The following is a 14,670-nucleotide window of genomic DNA, read 5'->3' as shown; positions in this document are numbered from 1 at the left end:
CCAAAGGGAGGGCAGACTCCATCTGTGATGAATGGACGCCCTGAGTGGCCAGGCCAGGGAGAAAAGGCCTCTGTGGTCAGACTATATCTGGAATCGGGTGCTCCAATCTGGCCGCCCCACAAGGATAGACAATGCTGAGCTGGACCTGCTCCAGGGGGAGCTGCCTCACCCTCAGCGTCCTCACCCTCGGCTCCCTGCCTGCGGACAGCTGTTCTCAGCCTGGCTCACCATTCCTGATTTTCCTCCCCCACTTCCATCCAGGTCAGCTCACCAACTCCAGGCCCCCAGGAAGGCCTGATTTACCCACTACTTCCGCCCAAACTTCCTTTTTGAAGGCGGTTTGGATGGGACTTTGCACTTTCTAAATGGGTTCCAGCCCTGGCTCCCAGGAGTTGGCTTTAGCCTTGGCTTGGCCTCTGATTTATCACTCTCTAAAATTATCTTATTTGCTCCCCTATTTACTGCCTGCCTCCTCTCTCTGGAATGCAAGCTCTGTGAGGGCAGGGACTTTACCTCCTCTGTGCACTGCCCTAAACCAAGATCAGAGCCAGGCACGTACCACAAACTCCGAAATTTTGTTGAATGAATGAATGAGTTTGTGGACTGGGAAGTTGTAGTTCCTCTCAGGTCATAGTTCCCTGTTGTGGAATAAAGGGGTGAATGATGCTCTCTAAGTTCTTTGAAACATTGACATTTGTCGAATGCGCTGGGAAGAGGTTGTCCTGAGGACCCAAGCCATATCTCAGGGACAGACTAGGGCAAAGTTGGGTGGAAGGAGCTGTCATTTTTACCATGCTCACACTTCACTGTATCCCAAGGAGCCACATGGAGATCTACCAGCCTACCTGGTGTCATGGAGTCCTGTTGCTGCTTCCTCTGTGCCAGGGACATCCGTATGTGGCAGCTGTCCTTCATCCTGCCACCAGTGCCACTCAAAACAGAACAACATTCTCCATCTGTGTTAGATGCATGGGAAGGGTAGGGACAGTACCAGATGGTAGTGACGCCATCTGCCCTCTCACTGGGAGGGACTCTGGAAGGCTGCAAGATGAAGTCTGGTCCCCTCATGCCTGGTGGCAACCCTTAGCCTTATCTCACCTCTCTCCACCCCATTCCCTAAATGGCTTCTGCGATCCATACAGGTTCCCAGTGTCTACACTGGCTGCCCCTGTCCCTGAGGAGTCCTCCCCTCTGTCTTCCTAACTTACTCATCCACTGAGAGTCATCTTTAAAAAGTCAGCTGTCCTCCTCTTACTTGGAAGTATCTGCTTACCCACCTGAACACCACCAACACCACCAACACCACCACCACCACCACCACCACCAACAACAACAACAACAACAACACCAACACCAACACCACCACCACCACCAACAACAACAACAACAACAACACCAACACCAACAACAACACCAACAACACCAACACCAACACCACCAACACCACCAACACCAACACCACCAACACCACCAACACCAACAACACCAACAACACCAACACCACCAACAACAACAACACCATCACCACCAACAACACCAACAACACCAACACCACCAACAACACCAACAACACCATCGCCACCAACACCACCAGCACCACTCTATATCACCTTCTCATAGCCACGTGCGCTCTGCTCCACATTCCCCAGACCAGCAGAGTCTAACTGTGGACCACTGAGCCCTACTCATGGCCAACTCAACTTCTGAGATGTGAACAGATGGGTAGAGGGATGGACAAATGGACAGACAGGCAGACAGATGGATGGACGGACAGATGGGTGGATGGATTGGTGGATAGAAAAGTCCATGAGATCCCTAGAAGGTCTATATCCAAGGCCTCCATTCATTCATTCATTCATTCATTCATTCATTCATTCAGTATGCCCTTTGTTGGTATTTTTGTTTTGAAATAGGGTCTCACTATGTAGCCCTAGTTGGCCTAAAACTCACTATGTAGACTAGGCTGACCTCAAACTCATAGAGATCTGACTGTGTCACCTCACAAGTGTGGGGATTAAAGGCATGTGCCACCATGCCTGGAAACAAACACTATTTAAATATCTACTGCATGCCCAGTGCTGGGACTAGCCATGGTGACCTAGACAGACACAGTCACTGCTTGTGTTGACATTTACATTTCCACCCTGTGGAGAACACACAGAAACAAATGAGGCAAGCATTTACAACTTATGAAAAATAATGTCAAGGAAAATACAGGGGAGTTTGGTAGGAAAAAGAGAAAGAAAAATTCTCTTGAAATAGAAGATGGAAGAGAACTTGGGAAGAGAAAGGGAAGGCTGTGGGGTTCCAGAGAGAGAGGAGAGCTGGGCAAAATCTCAAAGGCAGGGACAAAGCCAGTGGCCAAATAAGCTAATAGGACTGGAACAGAGTGACCAGGGTAAGAGCAGTCGACAAAAGTGGGCAAGCAGTCAGGGGCCAGAGCACCAGGACCTAGGAAGCCACCACAGGAGGCTGAAGTTGTATTCTAAGCACAGAGGGGGTTATTAGAGAATTTTAAAAGAAACAGGAGCCAACTTTTGTTTTGAAATATCAGTGGCTACCTTGTGGGACTGCTTTGGAGAAGTGGCAAAATGGTAGCAGGAGACAGGCCACTCCCCCAGAAAGGAGGGTTTCCATGCATGATGGAAAATAGAGTAGCAGGGCTTTTGGACATAGTGACAGAAAAGGAGAATTCAGGGCTCATGTTGATGATTGATCTGAGAAACTGGGAGTGGTGGCATTTCCGAGCATAAGAAAGCGTGTATGAAACCATGGAGCTTGGGGGCGCCTCTTAGCACCATGGAGCTGTCCAGAGGGCCCTAGCTATGCCTGTGTAGAGTTCAAAGAAAAAGTCATTTTATTCCTATGACACCTTCTATCGTCATAGCCATGTAAAGGCTGAGCCCTATGTGACTTGAGAGACTGGGTACAGAAAGGGCCATACAACAGACATCATCAAGGAGCAGCCAGTGAGGAAGAAAAATCACCAGTGTGAGCCTGTGGAAGCTGAAAGAATATAATATTCCAGAGAGGGGCTGTGCCAACTGGGTTGACTGCTCCTGAGAGGTCAAGGGAGGCAAGGAGAGAAACGTGGACTTGGCAGCAGGGAGAGTGTTAGTGATTTGACAAAAGCAGTTCCGGTTGAGCGGAGCGATGGCAGCCAGGTTGGAATGAGTTGAGGAGGGAGCGAAAGGTAAGGAAGCAGAGACAGCAGGTGTAGACACTTTCCAAGACAGGAAGACAGGGGAGATGTGGAGGCTGAGGTGCGGTAGCTGTCATTGGTGTTGTGTAGAAGACAGACATCCATGAGCAGCAGACAGAAAAGAGCTGCAGTGAGAATGCCCAGGGGTTGAGTGGAAGTAGAAGGCCCAGGCTATGGTGGTATTATTATTATTGCTGTTTGGTTGGTTTGGGTTTTCTGGCTTTTTTTTAAAGATTTATTTATTTATTTATCATGTATATAGTGCTTGCTAGATGAGGGGAACAGATCACATTACAGATGGTTGTGAGCCACCATGTGGTAGCTGGGAATTGAACTCAGAACCTCTGGAAGGACAGTCAGTGCTCTCAACCCCTGAACCATCTCTCCAGCCCCTGGTTTGTGTTTTCAAGACAGAATTTCTCTGTGTAGGCCTGGCTGTCTGAGAATTCACTCTGTAGACCAGGCTGGCCTTGAAGTCAGAGATCTGCTGCCTCTGCCTCTTGGGTGCTGGGAGTAAAGGTGCTCCCCACCATGCCCCGCCAGATTATTATTATTCTAATAGGCCAGGAGGAGGAAGAAGAGGCGGGGCCATCGGAGGGGAACGTTAGGGGGAGAGCTTGGGCATTTGAAGACGTATGAGATGATGGGAAGCGTGGGAGATGAGGCCTCAAGGAAAAGGCTACAGGGAGGGGAGGGGAGGGAGGTTAGTTAGTGCATACTGTACCAACTTGAGAATGAACCTGAGTTCATCCTCAGCTCCCACTCAAAACAAACAAACCAGACAAGACTGGGTGTGGCAGGATATACTTGTAACCCAATCCCGAGGAAGTAGAAATCTTTGAAATCAGCTAACATAAATAGTCTGATCATTGAGCCCCCGGCTAAGGATGGACCCTGTCTCAAACAAACAAACAAACAAACAAAGTGGAACCAGAGAGGGTGGCACAGGGCTTCTTTTTGTGGGGTGGGTGGTTTTTGAGACAGGGTTTCTCTGTGTAGACCTGTGTCCTAAAACTTGTTCTGTAGACCAGGCTGATCTCAAACTCACAACGATCCACCTGCCTCTACCTCCTGAGTTCTGGGATTCAAAGCGTGCGCCATCACTCACGGCCAGGCATGTGGTTTTCAAACAAAATTTACGTCTTTATTTACTTTCCTTGTATGAATGTTTTGCCTACATGTATGTTTGTTTGGCACCTGTGTAGCTGCTCACTGTGGAGGTCAGAAGAAGGCATCAGATCCCCTGGATCAGGAGTCACAGGCAGCCATGGGCCACTGTGTGGGCACTGGGAACGCAGATAATTTCCCTCACACAGCAAAATTCCCAAACGTGAAGTGGCTTCAGGGTTGGTGAAAGGATGGGGGTTGGGGGGAGCTGGGAAGTGATTTTGAAGGAAGAAGTATGTGTGTGTTCCCAGGGAGAGAAGGGGATGCTTCTAGAGCAGAGACCGGAAGTGGGTCAGTGGGGTGGACCACATCGTTTCTAAGATGTGAGAGCAGGGCAGGATGCTCAGGGTGTGGGCCGAGAAGAAACACTGGACTGTCCCTGGGCTCCTGTGATTCAGGTGAGGTCAGTTTCCTCGAGGGCTGGTCCAGAGCCAGGCTGTCGCTCTGGGTTATTGTGGTCCCTCTGGGCTCCAGAGAAGGAGAGAGGGCAGCACCAGACTTGGAGTATTGGGTCCAAGATGACTTAAGACTGGGTGGGTCCCTCCTAGGCCATCCAGCATCATTAGCATATGACAAGATGAGAGCATGTGTTCAGGGTCAGGGCAAGGTACAGGACAGGCTAAATGTATCCGTGAAGGACTTCAACTCAGACCTGAGTGTGGGTACATGCACTTGCACACACTGGGGTCACTGACCAGCTGGAAAAGAAGAACTAGCAGAAACATGACTCCCTGGAGCCTGGCAAGAAGCAGCTGGGTAGCTGGGCAAGGGGTGTGTCCATCTCCGCCCAATGGCTCTGGCCTTTCCCTGTCATCTGCTCCATCTGTTGACCAAGCCTGAGAAGTATGTACAATAACCAGAGCGGCTGTGCCAGGGTCTTCTGTGAGAGGGCTGTACTTGATGTCTCTCTGGGAGTCTGACAGAGTCCCTCCCTGTGTTAGGGTGGAGGCTCTGGGATCCATCCATCTGTGTGAGAGTGTGTTCCGTGTGTATGTATGTGTGAGTATTCTGTGTGTGAGAGTGTGAGTGTGTTTGTGTGAGTGTTCTGTGTGTGTACGTGCATGTGTATGTGTGAGAGTGTGTTCTGTGTGTATGTGTGTGTTAGTGTTGTGTGTGTGTGAGTGTGTGTTAGTGTTGTGTGTGTGTGTGTGTACATGTGCTTGCAGAGGCCAGAGGAGGGCATTAGCTGTCCTGCTTTATCCCTGTCCACCTCACCTCTTCGAAGCAGGTCTTTCCTTGGACCTGGAACTAAGCTAGTGGCCAGGGAGACTCAGCAATCATCCTGTCTCTGCTCCTGCCCCAGAACAAGTGTTCACGTGACTACCTATTCTTTTTTCTTGAATGTTAGATCCAAACTCAGGTCCTTATATGTACTCACCCATTGAGCCATTTCTCCAGCCCCATATTGGCCTTTCAGTGGTTGTGAGTGACTGGGCCAGCGTTCTTTCTGTTTGCTGAAGGAATCATTCCCCCATTTCTATTCCCCAACCACTAACCCAGCACAGCTCTTCCATGGGGAACAGGCGGGGTGAATGGGACCAGGAGCCAGAAAAGGCCAAGGGACCAGCTCAAGCGATGGTCCACATACTGCCCATAAAACCTAAGGCTCTGACATGACTTCTTTCCTGTACCCAGTTCCTAAGAGACCATCAACCAAAAACTGTTCCCGGGGCTCTAACCCTGCCTACTGGAATTCCTTTCTCCCATTGCCTTTCCTAGTCATCCATATTAGCATTCCCGGGTCTCCTGACACTACCTGCCTCCCGTAGTTTACATCTGCATGTTCCACTCAGTCTGCCCAGAGGTCTGGATTCCACAGAGCCATGGAAGAAGGATGCTGAGACCGTCTGCAGGCCGGGCCCCTTCTGTGTTCCCTCTCCCAACCTACTGCCAAGTACCTTAAAGGTCAGAAAAGAAATGTCCCCACATCTTTCCTGTCCCTTTTCTCCAGGCAGAGATAACAAATACAGACAGGGCCCACATTCTTCTGAGTTTGTCCCTTGCAGACATCATCAATACAGCCATCTTTTTGTACTGAGTCTTGCTGAGACCTCAGTGGTCTCCACCCACACCTCCTGCTCATCAGTATCAGCCAATCCACGTAATGGATATCCAAGATGAAATTCATTTTCTAGATGTACTTTCAGGTAATTCTACCAGACCCTCATCCTGGTCCACCTGGAGATTATGTGGATGCCACCAGTACAGGTTCTCTCTCTGTGTCCCCTTAGGCTGAAGTTGCTGGAGTTTGAACCGGTGACAGCTCAAGACACCCGGGCATTGGCCCCAAGTTGCCAAGGCTGAAGAGGATCTGGTTCGTCTTCTGTTGCTCCTGAAGGTGGCGCAACCCATTGCAGAGAAGAGTGCACTGTGGGGCCTGGGCTGGGGGATGCTTCCTGCCCAGTGCCTGTGCAGCAGCACTCCCAGGCCTTGCAGGCACATCTCCCAGCCAACAAGACCTGTACACCCACCTTCTTGGCCCAACCCCTGGGCAAGCAGGAAGTGAGGAGTACACAGGAGCCCCAGGGCATTGGTGACCACCAGAACCCCAGGACTACTGGGCTGCAACTGTCCCGCTGCCTACCACCCTTCTGGCCCCTGAGCCCAGGATGCAAGGATGGCCAGCTCATCTCTGCCCACCTTGGTACCCCCCGGTCCCCACTGCCTGCGCCCCTTCACCCCAGAGTCCCTGGCTGCCATAGAGCAGCGGGCAGTGGAGGAGGAGGCCCGGCTGCAGCGGAATAAGCAAATGGAGATTGAGGAGCCTGAGCGGAAGCCTCGCAGCGACCTGGAAGCTGGCAAGAACCTACCACTCATCTATGGGGACCCCCCACCTGAAGTCATCGGCATCCCCCTGGAGGACCTGGACCCTTACTACAGTGACAAGAAGGTCTGCGTTGGGGAGGGCTGCCTCTGTCTGTGCCTCCTGTCCATTTGTCTGTCCGTCCTGTGGGCTCACAGTTCTCTCCCTGCTGTAGACCTTCATTGTGCTCAACAAAGGCAAGGCCATCTTCCGCTTCTCTGCCACACCCGCCCTCTACATGCTGAGCCCCTTCAGCATCGTCAGGCGTGGGGCCATCAAGGTGCTCATCCACGCATATCCTGCCCAGTGGGAGAGGTGGGGAGGTGGGGGGGGCGGGACACCTTCCTGTGCCTCCTCTTCCCAGCTGCTCCGCCCCTTTCCTTGACCCACCCACGCTGTTCAGCATGTTCATCATGATCACCATCTTGACCAACTGTGTGTTCATGACCATGAGCAATCCGCCTTCTTGGTCCAAGGACGTGGAGTAAGTCCCCTGCACCAAATTCCCTATCCCAGGTCTGTACCCCGAGTGCTCAGAGTGACACTGCTCTTGTCTTTCAGGGGAGACACACTGTGACCATTAGCGCCCTGTGGCAGGGTGGGGAAGGGCATGCGATCACCCTTGCTAATGTCCTCAGCCCTGGGTAGCCAGATGCCATCTCGATGCCTCTCCTCTGAGGTCCACAGCTGCCATGCACACACACACACACACACACACACACACACACACACACACACACACACACACACACACACACACACACACACACATCCAGGTAACATACTTGGCCCTGACTGGCCCTCTTCTTGTTAGGTACACCTTCACAGGGATCTACACCTTTGAATCTCTCATTAAGATGTTGGCCCGAGGCTTCTGCATTGATGACTTCACATTCCTCCGGGACCCCTGGAACTGGCTGGACTTCAGTGTCATCACGATGGCGTGAGCAGGGCCCCAGGGCTAGGATGGGAGTGGCAAGAAGGGTTAGTCCCCAAAGAGAGCCTTGGCAGGAGGGTGGTGGCAGGGGCCATTACTTGGGCAGACTGCGCCACATGACCTAGGATATTCCCAGGGCCCTGCTCAGAAGTCAGTGTCCCCTCCTCATACTACAGACACCGTAGGAGGCAGCCTGACTCCCAGCCCCACAGCCAGTTTGTGAACGGGACCGTTCTTGTCCCTCCACTCTCCAGCAGCAAGCTCAGCACTGTTCTTCCCAACTCTTGGGCTGTAACAGGAACTTTGGGGGTTATTTGGCCCACCCTCCACTCCTTGCAATAACCCCAATTACAAGAATTCTTTGGGAATCGTCATTGTGTACCCAGAGACACCACTTGATTTCTGTACCAGCTCTGACATCCCCCACCTCAACTTCCCACTCAGGTATGTGACAGAGTTTGTGGACTTGGGCAACATCTCAGCCCTGAGGACCTTCCGTGTGCTGCGGGCCCTGAAAACCATCACGGTTATCCCAGGTATTGGGAGGTGTGGGGATTCTCTGCCTGGGCCAACATGCCCCCTCCACCACACCCAGGCCTAGAAGGGAACACTCAGGTTCTGAGAGCCTAGCCCGGGCTTACGACAAATTGTCAGAGAGCACATTGTGGGAGCACAAACCTAGTGACAGTTATTAAAAACTCCTCTATGCTTTTGTGTAGTTCTGAGGGTCAGACACATTGCTGCTGTGGCAATAGCAGCGATGCCGGGTGAGTTGTGGCACAAAAGAACCCTGGGAGGTGGGGAAGGTGGGGGCTCATTGAATCCTAGAGGTCATCCGTCTCCAGGCAAAGCTTAGGTCCTCATAGAGGAGGTACTCAGGAAAGGGTTACTGTAGGAAGGCTTCAGGGAAGACACTGTGAGGAGCAAAACTGGCCTCAGAGATGGAGTTGGCTGAGGCTCAGGGTGGAGTCCTCGGCCATCCCTCTCCCCATACCCCCCCCCCCCTGATGCCTTCACCCTCGCTGTGACCAGGGCTGAAGACCATTGTAGGAGCCCTGATCCAGTCGGTGAAAAAGCTGTCCGACGTGATGATCCTCACCGTCTTCTGCCTGAGCGTCTTTGCGCTGGTAGGGCTGCAACTCTTCATGGGAAACCTGCGACAGAAGTGCGTGCGCTGGCCCCCGCCCATGAATGACACCAACACCACATGGTATGGCAATGACTCGTGGTACAGCAATGACTCGTGGTACGGCAATGACTCGTGGTACGGCAACGACACTTGGAGCAGCCAGGAGAGCTGGGCCAGCAACTACACCTTTGACTGGGATGCCTACATCAATGATGAAGGTGAGAAGGGAGGGGGAAGGGCCGGAGGACACTGCCTGGCCCCCCTCGAGCAGCCCCTGTCTCAGCTGCTTCTTGCAGAGAACATAGTCTTGATCCATCACTAACGAGCTCGGGTAGCCTCCAACAAGTAACTCAGTCATGACCCTAAGAACCCTCTCCTATCGCTGGGTGGTGGTACATATCTTTAATCCCAGCACTTGGGAGGCAGAGGCAGAGGCAGATAGGTTTCTGTGAGTTCGAGGCCAGCCTGGTCTACAGAGTGAGTGCCAGGACATCCAGAGTTGTTACACAGAGAAACCCTGTCTTGAAAAAGCAAAGCAAAGCAAACAAAAACCCTCTCCTGTTAAGTGAATTGTGACAAAACTCCCCTCAAAGGGTTAATGTGATGATGACACACTGTTTTAAAAATCCCACACCTGTTGAGGCCGAGGAGACAGCTCAATCCATAAAGTGCTTGTCATGCAAGACTGAGAACTTGAGGCCAATCCCCAGAACCCATGTAAACAACCAGGCACCGTGGCACAGGCCTGTGATTCCAGCACTGGAGAGGCAGAAACAGGCAGATCGCAGGGGCTCACAGTACAGCAAGCTAATCCTACCTCATTAGCAAACCCCAGGTCCCAATAAGAGACTCCCTGAAAAAAAAAGTGACAGTTGGTGTTGAGAAACAAGACCAAGGTTGCCCTGAAACACACACACACACACACACACACACACACACACACAGCTCTCACTGTACAAAGAGACAGTCCATCATCCTTCTGTCCTTCTGTAGCCTGGGCACCCTGTTCTCCTTCCCCACACTCTGTGCTCCCTTCCCTGTAGGGCTGCCAACAGGCATGCCATGTTCACATGCCTGTCCCTTTATGGGAACATGCAACACGAACACACATTCTCAGAGTCTCTGTTACTCAGTGTCTGTTTATTGGAATTGTGTTCTTCCTTCACCGTGGCCCCTAGATTCTAACCCCAGCCCTACAGTTGAATAAATATGTGAAACCCTAATGCACACACAGACACTTGCCTTTTGCCCCTTGTTGGGCTCCTGGTGAATCCTGACTTCACAGTAGGCACCAAGCCGGAGTGGCTGAGACCGGAGTCCCAGCAGCTTATCCGAGGAGACCTTGGAATCTGGAACTGTTTGTTAAAGATGGGAGGAGTTGCACAGGGAGTAGCCGTGTGGCCTCCTTGGGCACACAGATCTGTTCACAGGTGTATGGTGTACGTGTGTGTTTACTGTGCATCTGTGTGCTAACGTGTCTTCTTGGTGGCTTCTGATTCCCAAAGGGAACTTCTACTTCCTGGAGGGCTCCAATGATGCCCTGCTCTGTGGCAATAGCAGCGATGCCGGGTGAGTTGTGGCACAAAAGAACCCTGGGAGGTGGGGGAGGTGGGGGTTCATTAGGGACAGGGATCTGGAGTGGATAGGAGCATGGCGGGGAGGGCATTGGGCGCGGCGGATAGAAGGCTTTGGTGCTGGGAGAACATGTGGAGAACTGGGGATCCCTCCCTAGAGTCCTCCATCTGTCCTCAGCTGGCTTCCTCCCCTGAGCCAGTCCTCCCTTTTACTACCAGGCACTGCCCCGAAGGTTATCAATGCATGAAGGCTGGGCGGAATCCCAACTATGGCTACACCAGCTACGACACCTTCAGCTGGGCCTTCCTAGCTCTCTTCCGTCTCATGACACAGGACTACTGGGAGAACCTTTTCCAGCTGGTACAACTGCCCTCACTCTGCCCTTCATCCCCACAGACATACCCTCCATGCCACGGCTCCTCAGAGCCCACCCACAATGGCCAGCCCCCTGCTGCACCAACTCCTCTAGGGGACTCCTACAGTCCCCCTGTGGGCTCTTAGGAATACCTGGCCAGAGCCAAACCACAGTCCTTTTCCTTTTCCATTTTTGCTATATGAGCTGAGGGTCTAGGCCTGCTATAGAGTTGGACCCAGCCTCAGAAAAATCAGTAGGACAGCAGGGAAACTCAACTCTGACCCCACACAATGGTAGTTGGCTTTCCTTGTCTGTAGATTCAACCAACTACAGATTGAAGATACTTAAAGAGAAAAATGGAGTGGGTGGTGGTGGGGCACACCTTTAATTCCAGCACTCAGAAGACAGAGGCGGGCAGATCTCTGAGTTCGAGGCCAGCCTGGTCTACAAAGCAGGTTCCAGGACAGCCAGGGCTACACAGAGAAACCCTGTCTTGAAAAACAAAACAAAAGCCTGGGCATTTAGCTCAGTGGTAGAATACTTGCTGAGTGTATACAAGGTCCTGGGTTCAATTCCCAGCAATGTGCAAGAGAACGATAAAGAGAAGTATTTTAGCTGAGCAGTGGTGGCACACATCTTTAATCCCAGCACTCTAGAGGCAGAGGCAGGCGGTGGATTTCTGAGCAGCCTGGTCTACAGAATGTTCCTGGACAGCCAGGGATACAAAGAGAAACCCTGTCTTGTAAAAGAAGGAGGAGGGGGTGGAGGGGGAGGAGGAAGAGGAGGAGAAGGGGGAGGAGGAGAAGAAGAAGAGAGAGAGAGAGAGAGAGAGAGAGAGAGAGAGAGAGAGAGAGAGAGAGAGAGAGAGAAAGTATTTTAGAAGGAAAACTTGAGCCTTTACTGCTGGAGACTCCTGCCTGGAGGACACATACAAATATCCTATGGGAAAAGATCTTTATTCCATAATTTAGAAAGCCCAGCAGCTGCATGTGTAACACTTACATTGTGTTAGATACCATGGGTCATCTAGAGAGGATTATAAGGGGGGGCTTGCCAAGGCTGGATGCAAACACTACACCCTTCCTGTAAGGGGCATGAGCATCTGCGGACCTTGGTATCCGAGGAACCAGTTCCCAGGTTACCAAGGGATGCCAGCACTTGATGCCTGTGGTGGGTAGAGCAGGTGGGTTGAGAAGGAATGACGGCGTCTTCTGATCTTTGACAGAGTTTCTAACAAGATTAATAACAACAATAATCATAGCTCTATTATTTGTTGAGCACTTCCTAGGAACCAGACTCTGGCTCAAAGCAAGGTTTCAATCCCTGTTTGCTGTTTGTCCATTTGGTTTTCTGACCTCTGGGTGTCTATCTGGACTCCCCACAGCTCTAATCTGGGATACCAAAATGCCTGGGTCACTCACATGTATTTTGAACTTCCCCAGAATATGGTTGAGTTGCTAAGGAGGGCCACACCTTGTCTCCAAGGCCTCCATATCCCCAAGCTCTGTGAGGGACCCCTCCTCTGCCTGCCTACCTCAGCAACAACCATGTGGAAGGGCTCTGTGGACGCCAAGAGACCTCTCCCTCCTTCTCTTCTCATCCCTAGACGCTTCGAGCTGCTGGCAAGACCTACATGATCTTCTTTGTGGTCATCATCTTCCTGGGTTCCTTCTACCTCATCAATCTGATCCTGGCGGTTGTGGCCATGGCGTATGCTGAGCAGAATGAAGCTACCCTGGCTGAGGACCAGGAGAAAGAGGAGGAGTTCCAACAGATGCTTGAGAAATTCAAAAAACATCAGGAGGAGTTAGAAAAGGTGTGGATTCAGGCAGGGAGTTTGGGATGAGAACCCAAGAGTCTCCCTGCCTCTGGCCTGGACTCCTTAACTGCTGGCTCCTTCCAGGCTGCCTGGGAGGAGGAGGGGCAAGAGAAGGGTAATGGGGCAAAAAGAGCAGAAAGCCCCAGGCTGGGAGCTTTGGTGGAAGGGGTACCTCAGTTTCCCCATCACACAGCAAGGAGTTTGGGATAGTGAACCGTGAACTTGCCTCCAGGTTAAAGGTCTATGGCTTTGTGGTTTCTGGGTCTTTGCTGAGGCAGAGACAGGGCCCCAGGTTGTACCTGGAGCAGCTTCCTTCTTTCTTATACACATATGAAGTCTGGAGCCCAGCATTGTGTCAGGGTTGACAGTCTTCGGGGTCAATGGTCTCAGTCACTTTGTTCTTCCCCCGTCACTCCGTCACCACTGTCGGCCACCCCTACTCTACATGTGCTAGATTTGACATCAGCTAAGAAAAGGGCCTGTCATCCAAAAGGCTCATCCAAAACTATCAGAGTTTCTGATAGTCAGTGTGTCCACCCCCCTGCCTCGGCGTGAGACTTCTTATTCATTATCCTTGTTGATTTACAGGCTAAGGCTGCCCAGGCTCTGGAAGGTGGGGAGGCAGACGGGGACCCAGCCCACAGCAAAGACTGCAATGGCAGCCTAGACACATCTGGGGAGAAGGGGCCCCCAAGGCCAAGCTGCAGCGCAGACAGTGCCATCTCAGATGCTATGGAGGGTGAGTGCCCTGTACCCCCATCTCCTCCCCTCTGCCTGCACTGCCCACTAAGCCTCTCAGCCTCCTGAGGTGCAGGGTGGGGCCTGCTTGGACCGAGCTTCAGGAGGGCAGTAACTTAATATTGACACCAAAGAAATAAGCTGGGATAAATATAGTCCTGTCAACCTGGTCCATTCCTGGCTGCAAGTCCAGGCCATTGCGGGAACTAGGGGCTTCCGGGAGGGCTTTGGGGGCTGCCAAGGCAATGAGGAAGGATAGGCCAATAATACTAACCAGGAAGGCCTGGTATTCTGGAAAGTACTCCAGTGTTTCCTGGGCAAAGGTTAAAGGTCAATGGTTAAATTCCCCCAAGTAGAATCACAGACTCCCCATGAGTCCTATGGTAACCCAAGTCTCAGGAGGAGAATAAAGCAGTAAAAAGGAAGGGCAGACAGAAGCTTGACTGGGTGGGTGGGTAATAGATGGCAGGACAGATTGCCGAATGGAAAGACAGACAAACAGATCCATGGATGGGAGAAGAGGACAATGGGGGGGGGGGAGAAAAGAGCATTAGGGATATAGCTGAAGGAAGGAAATGACGAGAGAAGGAGGCTAGAAATGACCTCTGACCCAGAGAGGGGACCCGGTTGCTTGCTAGGGCTTACCTTGTGCTAAAAGCAGAGTCGGCTGGGGTTCTTCTGTAAACCTTGAGAGGGAGGCGTCTCATATGATCTTATACTCTGGGTTCAGGTGACTGGACCCCAGAAAATGGTCCAGGGAGTGGTCCAGGCTCCGCACCTCTGTGGCCTCTTTCTCAGGCTTCACATCTCAGATGCTGGGGCACCTACAGGAGCCCAGGCAGACTAGCCTGAGATAGCCCATGGAAGAGCTTCACCTTTCTCATTCCTGGGTGGGATCCCAGCCCTGCCCAGGGTCTCCAAGGGCCTGCCACCTATCCTAGTCTC

The 14,670-nt window shown here is 52.0% G+C and overlaps 1 protein-coding gene across 1 annotated transcript in view; it reads left to right on the top strand.

Annotated features, from left to right (window-relative positions):
• Window positions 1–6,473: 6,473 nt before the first annotated feature.
• Scn4a (sodium voltage-gated channel alpha subunit 4) overlaps window positions 6,474–14,670 on the top strand; it is a 31,886-nt gene continuing 23,689 nt past the window's right edge. The window contains exons 1-12 of the mRNA XM_035448160.1: window positions 6,474–6,516; window positions 6,708–6,871; window positions 6,978–7,259; window positions 7,348–7,487; window positions 7,537–7,656; window positions 7,987–8,115; window positions 8,554–8,645; window positions 9,142–9,456; window positions 10,744–10,807; window positions 11,032–11,173; window positions 12,775–12,984; window positions 13,576–13,726. Coding sequence (XP_035304051.1) covers window positions 6,474–6,516; window positions 6,708–6,871; window positions 6,978–7,259; window positions 7,348–7,487; window positions 7,537–7,656; window positions 7,987–8,115; window positions 8,554–8,645; window positions 9,142–9,456; window positions 10,744–10,807; window positions 11,032–11,173; window positions 12,775–12,984; window positions 13,576–13,726 — 1,852 coding nt within the window. The remainder of the gene's footprint in view (window positions 6,517–6,707; window positions 6,872–6,977; window positions 7,260–7,347; window positions 7,488–7,536; window positions 7,657–7,986; window positions 8,116–8,553; window positions 8,646–9,141; window positions 9,457–10,743; window positions 10,808–11,031; window positions 11,174–12,774; window positions 12,985–13,575; window positions 13,727–14,670) is intronic.

Source organism: Cricetulus griseus, chromosome 7 (genome assembly GCF_003668045.3).
Source record: "Cricetulus griseus strain 17A/GY chromosome 7, alternate assembly CriGri-PICRH-1.0, whole genome shotgun sequence".
In the NCBI taxonomy this organism is placed as follows: domain Eukaryota; kingdom Metazoa; phylum Chordata; class Mammalia; order Rodentia; family Cricetidae; genus Cricetulus; species Cricetulus griseus.
This window is presented reverse-complemented; position numbering and strand designations above follow the sequence as displayed.